At 33.7% G+C, this 9,359-nt stretch overlaps 2 protein-coding genes across 3 annotated transcripts; one reads left to right on the top strand and one right to left on the bottom strand.

Annotated features, from left to right (window-relative positions):
- The first annotated feature begins 2,761 nt into the window (after positions 1 to 2,761).
- LOC120197890 lies at positions 2,762 to 4,324 on the top strand. Its single transcript, XM_039199286.1, has 3 exons — positions 2,762 to 2,869; positions 3,154 to 3,331; positions 3,628 to 4,324. Exons 1-3 carry the CDS (start codon positions 2,837 to 2,839, stop codon positions 4,203 to 4,205), a joined length of 789 nt encoding a protein of 262 aa, XP_039055217.1. The 5' UTR covers positions 2,762 to 2,836; the 3' UTR covers positions 4,206 to 4,324.
- Positions 4,325 to 4,530: 206 nt separating this feature from the next.
- On the bottom strand, positions 4,531 to 8,939 carry LOC120198171. Of its 2 annotated transcripts, none has more exons than XM_039199540.1 (3): positions 7,890 to 8,040; positions 5,069 to 7,694; positions 4,531 to 4,981 (listed from the first exon to the last, which is right to left on the bottom strand). In XM_039199540.1, the coding sequence occupies exons 2-3, from the start codon at positions 7,610 to 7,612 to the stop codon at positions 4,682 to 4,684; spliced, it is 2,844 nt and encodes a 947-aa protein (XP_039055471.1). In that variant the 5' UTR covers positions 7,613 to 7,694; positions 7,890 to 8,040; the 3' UTR covers positions 4,531 to 4,681. The 2 variants fall into 2 exon arrangements, with proteins under 2 accessions (XP_039055471.1, XP_039055470.1); XM_039199539.1 differs by lacking the exon at positions 7,890 to 8,040 and adding an exon at positions 8,817 to 8,939 and having other exon boundaries at positions 4,532 to 4,981.
- Positions 8,940 to 9,359: the final 420 nt, after the last annotated feature.

The following is a 9,359-nucleotide window of genomic DNA, read 5'->3' on the forward strand; positions in this document are numbered from 1 at the left end:
ATCAAATAACGATAGTAATATATATAAATATTATCTTCAATTACTTAATGAGAACATGTTTAAAAGATTACATTTAAACACATAAAATATAATATCTAAATAATATGAGATATGAGAATCTCGTAATATGAGTTGCTGAATTAGAGATGTTGAAGATATGTGATCTTTAACTTGATTAAACCATGTCATGATTATGTTTGTTGTTGTCTTATCAAATATTTGAGATCTCAGTATTTAAAATTATCCTCTACTATCGTATTAACATGAGCCTAATCAAGTTAAAGATTTATCTAAACAATTCAATGTCAACTGCTCAGCTATGAAATTCTCAAAATTTTTATGGTTAGATATACTTTTTTTTTTCAAATGTTTAAATATAGATTTTAAACATGTATTTTTTAAGCATGTAACTCTATTTTTAATGAATTCCCTTATTTTAGCTTAGGGTGGCTATAACTTGAATTTGAACCACAACATTCCATCAAATTTTAAAATAAGATAGCTAATTTAAATTTATTGTTAATTTGATTAACGCCATTATTAATTTACTATAATATTGAGTAGATTGTAAATGTAAGGGTCGTTTGGTTCTAAAAAATATTTTATGTTTTTATTTTCAGAAAATGGTTTTTGTTTTCAATTTTTTTTAAAAAAAGTAAAAACATGTTTGGTTAATATAAATGAAAACTTGAATAAAAAATAAAAAAAATAGCAAACATAAATGAATAAATAGTTTATTAAATAAATTAATTAAAATACAATTATTAAAAAAACATTACATAAATTTAATATATGAGTTATACAGATAAAAAACAATAGATAAACTCCATAATACAAAAATTATTTTAGTTTATAATAAGAATATAATGTTTAGTGGTCATTAAAATAAAAAAATATGTTTAATGATATTTGAGGTCCTTGAACTTTTGGGAAAAACAAGTATAGTCCCTAAACATTTTTTTGCACTCAATGTGCCTCTTAAGTAGAGAAAAAATAAATATAATATTTTAACCAACGTAATCAATTGTTGACTGTCACACCACTTATATAACAATTCACAAAACTTACATGAAAATATGCAATATTGATGTTATATTTCACGATATTGTTATGGTAGTACGCGGTGTACGATTATGTGATAAATGAGCTTAATTGTTTTTTTTGACTAAGTTCAAGAGCATAATCAATTTTTTAGAAAGTTTGAAGACTTATTTAATATTTTAGAAAAATTAAGAAATTGTTTAACTTTAAAATATAATATAAACGATTATTAATATTTTCATTACTTTAAATATATAAATTATTAAAAAAATCAGTTTAAAGACTACATTAAGTGTAAAAAATAATAATGAACCATAATGATTTTTTTACAAAAGTTTGAGGGCTTCAGATACTATTAAGTAAAAAAATTGTTAGAAAACTTTGAACTTATGTAAGTTAAGTTAGAAATCTAGATCACATATTTTCTAAATTTCCAAAACAATTTTAAGGAAAACATTGAAAACATCTTTTCTATATTTTCATATTTTCACTTATTGTTGTTATCATTTTTCAGAAATCATTTTTTAATTTTACAACCAAACATATTTTCTTCAACGTTTTCTTTTTTCTAAGAAAGTGAAATAACCTATATTTTATAGAACCAAACGAACCCTAATTATTTTTAAACAAAATTAATTTTAATTTAGAGATTAAAGGTTACAAGTAATTTGATCATTTTTAAAAATTAAAAATTTAATATATATATATATATTGTCTATTTTTTAATTTTTAATTTTATTTTTCAATGTTTTTTTTAATTTTTTGAATAGAAACAACTAGTTTTATTAAAAATAAAAGCTATTCAAATTACAATGAAAGTTTAGAATCATAACCGTAAATTAAACATATAATAAAGACATTTTCCTATCGTTAATATAAGAAAACTACTCACTTAAGATCATAAAATGATCATACAAGGAAAATGTTAAAAACATTACCAAATAAACTCGAACAAAAGGTAGATACGAATAAATCTGACCGCATCAACAAATGAACCATAAAAGGGGATCAAACTATTGAAATACCACTGTCAAATCGCAAATTAAAGTCGAGCGACGTGAAAAAATTATCCACGAACGTATATCACATATCTAAATCCAATATGAGAGTATATAACAGAGAAGATCAATATAATAACAAATAAGGAACATCTTGATCAGCCATGGTGATGTCAAATCTAACATTAAAAAAAAGATAAACGAAAACAATGACCAAACCACTAAAAATATGCCATAAAGACATCTAGAAAGCATGTCATAAAGACAATATTATTAAAATGAAAAAAATAAAGATACACCATAATAAAATAAAAGTAAAATAATGAATATCGCTATTCGATGATTAATACCAAAATTAGTGCCATTATTAATAAAAAAAACAAAGACTAACAATAGCCAAGAAAAGAGAAAAAGATTTTTTTATCATTTTGACTGTTAATATGTTTCTGTTAATATCAAGTTATACAACTAAAATCATGTAACATAATAAAAAGTGTCATATTAAAAATTTTTAAATTAAAAATTACAAATAAATAAGAGAAGAAAACAAAATATTTCCCCTAAAATGAAATACAGTAGGATTAGGCTTCAAATGAGTGAACCCAAAACTCAGGGCTGCTCATGCATGAACTTATGTTCAAAGCCCATAACTCATTTTTCCATGAAATCTTCCAGTTTCTGCTTCCTCCCGACTGTCGTTATCTTATTCAAGATTGAGAAAACCCTTTTTCTCTTATTCACCTTCAAACCCCCCTTCTGTTGTAATATCTTTCTAAGTAACCTTGGGTTTCACTTTCATGGCAATCCAAGGATCTAGCTTTTGCTACAACGTAAGTTCAATTTTCTCCTGCTTCTATATATCTTTGTTGCTAATGCTGTAGTTTCTGTTGAGTAACGCTGTTGAGTACTTGAATTTGAACAACTGGGTTATTTTTATTTTTTTAAATCTAGCTAATTATTCCTTTCAAATTATTGGATTTGAATCCTATAGATACAGTTCCGAGCTTACTTTTCGCTCTATACCTATACCTATTCATGTTCGAGATAATTTGGTGAAATTTTGTTTATTTTCAGAGATATTTGTAATTCAATTATCATATTTTTGTCGTTGTAGGTAAATGTTAATTGCATGCTATGTTCAAGCTCTAATTGTTTTAAGAGTCGTCGTTTCCTTTTGTCACCACTTCCGATTCCAAAGCCATGTTTTGTGGTTTTAGCTAAGGCTTACAGAGGAAACAAGATCCAGTTTTTTCCGGGTCAGTGTGTCTCCAAGTTGCCAAATGGAAGACCTCGTAAGTTTCTTGGATTTGGAAATTATCTGCATATATATCTATATGTGTATAAATTCATATGTACCAGGTCAACTAAACAATACATTTTCGTCTGATTTCTCTGAGTTTTTTTCATAAAGTATTTGTCAAGTTGGCTGACCTTTTCCTTCGAATAGATTGCCCTGTTGAGTTTTTCAATATTTATTTTGTTGGATGAATATTACCTTTCTTTAGGTTTCTTCACATATGACCAATATAATTTCCTTGTTGAGATTTGAGTTCCACACAGTTCTAACCGCTGATTAAATTTAGTGCAGCACCCTTCAGACCAAATCTGCATATACTACCGTCGATGCCTTTTCAAGCCAAACGTGATGACATTGAGGGTAATCTAAGTGCTGAAAGCATCATATCAGGTGAACAGACCTTGCAGAGGGACCTACAGATTGCCATTGAGCAAGAAAACTATGCTGAAGCAGCAAAAATCAGGGATGACCTCCGAGTCCTATATGAGGACAGTAAGGCTTCAGTACTGGCAGCAAATTCTCGGTTTTACGATGCTTTTAGGAGAGGGGATTTAGCCACGATGCAGAACCTTTGGGCGAAAGGAGATGATGTTTGTTGTGTGCACCCAGCTGCAAATGGGATATCCGGTTATGATTTCGTAATGGAAAGCTGGGAGATTGTGTGGATGAACTATGAATTTCCCCTAGAGATAGAACTGAAAAATGTCCGGGTTCATGTTAAAGGAGATTCCGGGTATGTTACATGCATGGAATTCGTCAAGACGACAAAAGGTAACAATTGGGGAGCGCAGTTCGTAACAAACGTGTTTGAAAGGATCAACGGCCAATGGTACATATGCATTCACCATGCTTCCCAAGCTGACATTTGAAAGCATAGTTCACTATATCAGCATGCTTATGTATATTCTTTTCGGTTTTTATTCCTTTTCGGAGTCTGGTTTGCTCCCATCAATATGATTGGATGTTCTATTAAATCATATCATTCCTTAACACATTGTTCTCAGTTTGATTCAGCTTGTTAACAAAGTTTTATGGCATTTTATGAATATTTTAAGGGCATATTACTACAAAGTTTATGCTAACATATTATACCATGTTCTTGATTTTAATAAGTAAAGACACTTGATTAAAACAGGGAATGGTATTTACCATTATTATTTCCTTTTATACAAGTGATCTCTATTTGTATTGTGCAACTCTTACAAAATCTTGACGATTAACCATGTTGAACAAGCCTATACCCCAAATCCAATTCCTTGTATGTATGAAGATTAACCTCGAGGTTTAGCACTCTTCGAGACTTCTTATAACTGTACCTGAATATTGTTGTGTGCGAAACTATTAACTATACCCTCCCAAAGGGTGAATGAGGTGGGTTCGGAGCATATTTTGCAGGCATGGCTCCGACGACAATGGTTGGTTTGGTGTCCATCCCAAGTCTGCCATCCAACATTGTTTCCTTTATAACTTTTCCATTGGCCAGGTTACTGAATTCTGGAAATTCAGAGGATTTCCAACAACTTATAACTGTTACGGAGATAAAGAACGCTTGCAATGCAGTGATTGATGAACTGAACTTAATTGCATAGATTCCTTTTTTGTGTGGAACCAAGCTGAAGTTAGGCATGTTCTGCTGTGCTTCTCCCTACATCAAGTACAAAACAAGAACTTAGATATCTGGACGACATTTTAACAAAATGGAGAACTAAGAATACAATAGAAAAGAGGATACCTGACGATAAAGTTCAAGACGGTCAGAGCATGCTTGATGCGCCCCTGAATTCTTACAGCATCTGCTGTTTTGGTTGGAGAGAATATTTAATTTGCAACCAACATCCCAACCTCCACAGTCGCATAATCCACCAAATCTCCATCGATCGATCAATGGGGAAGGTATTCCTTTGTTTGGCATGCTGTGGACTCCACCGGAAAGTATGACAGTAATACTTTTGAAGCTGGAACCTTCCATAAAGTTGCACGGGCATCCATCTGTAGCCAAAGATTCTGTAGAGCAAGTCTTCACTATATCTTTATCAGCTTGCTGTGCATTGCTTTCACCGGGTATTTTTATGACAACAGCAGCAAGCTCGGTACCTGGTGTAAACTTTGCCAATGCTTGATCTGTTTGTCTTTGCTCTACACTGAACAGAACAGATTCTCTTTCCAGATGATAATAGCAAGAGTCTTCTGCAGTCAAATCTGAAATATGAGTATCGGAAATCTTCATTTGTCCAATGATATTATAGATGTAATCACAATTTTTTTCCTTGTTTCCTTTGCTTATCCAGCTGCCACTCTTTTTCTTAATTTCACTAACCAAAGAGAAAACGTAATTCTGATCAGATCCCACCTTCTCAGATGATGCTAGACTTTTCACGGTAGTTGCAAGCATATTGCTGCCATTGGTGACGACAAATCTGAACAGTGGGTGTCCATTCTTCATTGCAACCTCGAGAAGAGCTTTAATCATTGATGACCCCAACTTTTCTTCCTGAAAGGATTCATTTGCATCAAGTGGCCGTGGAGAAGAGGAGTTCAAGCTTCCTTTCAATGGCTGAACAGTGTCGGTGGATCGAAAGGAATTTAAGCCCTTAGACTTCAGTAGCGGATCCAGCACCCTTCTAAAGGGGCTGGATTTAGTTCTATGACGGCCAATCAGCTGCTCTATGTGTGCATCATCCAGAAATCCAGAGGAATCAGACCTCACTGGACCGGACCTCACGGAAACATAATCAGATCTCAATTGTGGGACTGCAGAACTTTCCTTAAAACTGAAACTTCTACTAATACGACTCAAGCTGAAACTAAAGTGGTGATTTGGTGAACTAGTTCTGCTTCTTTCAGTTGCCAGCTCAGCCATTTCTTCTTCCAGTATCTTCAAAGTTTCAAAATCAGTATCTTGAGACTTTGAATTGTTTTCTGCTGAATACTTGCCCCGAGACCTTACATTTCCTGTGTTATCTGAGAACAAAGGCCCACTAGATGCATCAGATGAAAGATCCAGACTCCGTTCCATCTTGTCAGTTTCAGGATTCATCTCAACTCTAGAAGGAAATGTACAAGAATGAGGAACATCAGAATATAATTCCCGAAAATGATCCTTCCGAAGCAGGTCATAGGAAGAGCTATTATGTTTTGCTTCATTCAAAGTCCCATCTCGAGGTTCTTCAAGAAAGTTGTTTCGGGAAGAAGTTGGAAGAAGAGCAATGTTCTTGTGCCCACCAGGAGAACATTCATGATTAAGATCATGTTCGTATTCCTCAGTATATTTGTTCTTAGTTTTGTTGCTTTCAGCACCGAGCATTTTGCTGGAACCCAGTGAAACTTCATGGTTTCTTGATTTGGATGAAGAAGCCTCCATATCTGAAGTAGTTTTATCATCCAAATCCTTCTTATTTACATCAGTTCCCCTCCTTTGCTCTACTCTGTTTTTTGCTCCACCATCACAAACACTTGCAGTTTCCTTTGGCAGAGGTGAGACTCCATGATTTCTCATGTTTGACGGTATATTACCCACTTTTGGAGTGATTTTCTGATCTAATTCTTTTCTCTTCCCCTTCTCAAGAATTGCATCTGAATTAATTTTGTCAAAGGATTTATATGTCTTGGATGTCTTCTTCTGCCGATCCAAGGTGCTCTTGGAAGCAGTTTCAGTATCTTGATGGTGCCTAACCTTTGGAATATATGGTTCTGCACCTCGAGGAATGTCATCCTTTTGAGATGTGGTAAGACTCGAACAAGTTGAAGAGTGTTGCTTAACTTTATTGGCAGAGGCAACCTTGGGAACAACATTAGAAAAGGCAGAAGACTTGGTATTGATTTTCGATGGTAAAATGGTGGTGGTTGTGGACGGTTCATCATTTCCAGTAGTTGTAGGGTTATGCTTTTGGTGGTACTTCCATTTTTCTAGACGTGCCCAATCCAGAACTCCGACATTCAATGCATTCTCTTGAAGGTTATCTGAACTGTCTACCCGCCGTAGGTAACCCGGCAAGTTTGACATGTACCTAACAAGCTCTTCTTTTGTTGGCTTGCTCTTGAGAGGCTGGCCCTTGCAATCCCCAAAAGGTTTTGTTTCAACCAAGGTGCTTTGAATCCGATTGTTCATAATTTCACCCGGCAGAATACCATACGGAAAAGTAATACCATTTTTTCCATTTAACTTGCCTTGATTCTTTAACATCAGGTCTGCATGTGGCAAGTGGGCTTTCTCCTTCCCAGTCCTTGAACTTTGTTGTGAGTTTGAACTCCTTTCTGACTTTGAACCTAATCCCATGTCCCTCAAACTTTCTAATTATTCATCAGCTTTTCTTGTATCGGATGTCAATGCTTTCTTTTGCTTTACCAATCCATCTTAGCTGCAAAACCCCAAAGTATAGTTTCTCACATCAGCTTTTCACCAGTTTGATTGAACTTATGGATGAATATGTATATATGACATAATGTACTAAATTATTGCTATTTTTAAAAGTCACATTATCAAAACATGCCACGTTTCCTCTCAAAAACTTGTTCTAATCATCAGTGGCCAACAAATGCAGTAAAAAATTTACCCGTATCATCCAGGGTCAAACAAATCCAAGCTCGTCATTTTTATTTACCCAAATCTAAGTCCATTTCCCTCTGGAAAAACATCAACACAAAATCAAAAGAGCGAAGGCATAAAAATTAAATTTACACCCAAAGAGAGCTAAAGTAACATTAAGCAACCGGTCAATAAAAATGACTTGGGTGATTTCCAACAAAACACTAGTATAACAATCATTTACCATTGTAAAAGTTTCAAAGTTCTAGTTTTTTCTTCCCATTCAATCCATGTCCATCTCTAATGGACACATGATTTTATGTTCGGGGGGTCAACATCTAAAATTTTAGGAGAGACGAAAACAAATTATCAATAGAAAATATTTAGAATATCTAAAATTTTATGTTCCAGGTCAGTCCATCTCTAGGTCTAGTAATCAAATCAACTACACTCCATAGAAAAGAAACAAGAAAGATTCTAAATTTTTAACAACGCTTTGATTTCTGCATCTAAATCAAGGGACATCATAAAGCTCTGATGAAAAATTCATTCCCCATGATCAAATACAATCAGCTTCATTTGATTGAAGTCCAAAACAAAAGAACCTCACAGATCCATAAAGAATCCTAATGAAGAATGACTAAATACAGCCTCTCTTGAGAATTTCAGAAATTCACGGAAAATGCAATAGTAAAAAAAAGTTCGCATTTTTCCTATGTTGAGATAAAAGCGATTATCGTTTACAAATTTCAATTGAAACAAAATAAATTAAAAAAAAGAACTATTTCTTTACTTTGCAGTCCTTTATTTTTATTTCCTTCTTGTTTCCCAGCAACCAAACACAGCACTTGACTAACGAGAAAAAAAGGAAAACGAAAACATAAAAGCGAAGTTAATCAAAGAGAAACAGTGTGTGTGTGTTAGAGAGAGAGAGAGAGAGAGAACCATTCATTACCAGGTAGAAACGAAACCAATGCAGGTTGAAGAAAGCGACGTAAATCTTGAAAAGCTCGCCGATCTATAAAAAGATACCGATTGCAGAATTAGAATAAAGTCGGCGAAAATCCCGAACACAGAAAAAATAAAGCTTAAAACTCAAACGTAGATTCTAAGCAAAGCAAAGAATTACCTCAGATTGAGAACAAATAAGCAAAACAACCACCAAATCTGTTTCTTCTTCAACAAAATATCAGATCTTTTTAAAATATTAATCCAACAAAGAAGAAGCAATCCAGTGGTGGAAAATAAAACGAGGCCAAACAATTTTTTTTTTTTTTTGGGAGCGAAGTGAGAGTGAGAAGGCTGAAGTTGGCGTTATATATTCTTTAGATCAGACGGTTAAAAAAAGAGCGGGGGCGGGGCGAGGGATTAGGCTATAAATGTGGACCCGCCATTGTGACTTTAAAGACCATTTCCCCATCCGTGGTGAATCCCGATGAACGAGTGTGGGTCCCACTCGCCACTCTCACCTCCTCCTTCTCCGACTGGTGGTGGTCCA

The sequence above is a fragment of the Hibiscus syriacus genome, unplaced genomic scaffold (genome assembly GCF_006381635.1).
Source record: "Hibiscus syriacus cultivar Baekdansim isolate YM2019G1 unplaced genomic scaffold, ASM638163v2 tig00117056_pilon, whole genome shotgun sequence".
Classification (NCBI taxonomy): Eukaryota; Viridiplantae; Streptophyta; class Magnoliopsida; order Malvales; family Malvaceae; genus Hibiscus; species Hibiscus syriacus.

What these genes read in the sequence shown, in the direction of transcription:
- LOC120198171 (XM_039199540.1), bottom strand. Translation starts at nt 7,612, where the DNA reads ATGGGATTAGGTTCAAAGTCAGAAAGGAGTTCAAACTCACAACAAAGT. An exon ending in GTCTTGAACTTTATCGTCAG is followed by an intron (nt 4,982 to 5,068) that starts GTATCCTCTTTT and finishes TACTTGATGTAG; the next exon opens with GGAGAAGCACAGCAGAACAT.
- LOC120197890 (XM_039199286.1), top strand. Translation starts at nt 2,837, where the DNA reads ATGGCAATCCAAGGATCTAGCTTTTGCTACAAC. An exon ending in GATCTAGCTTTTGCTACAAC is followed by an intron (nt 2,870 to 3,153) that starts GTAAGTTCAATT and finishes TTGTCGTTGTAG; the next exon opens with GTAAATGTTAATTGCATGCT. An exon ending in GTTGCCAAATGGAAGACCTC is followed by an intron (nt 3,332 to 3,627) that starts GTAAGTTTCTTG and finishes AATTTAGTGCAG; the next exon opens with CACCCTTCAGACCAAATCTG.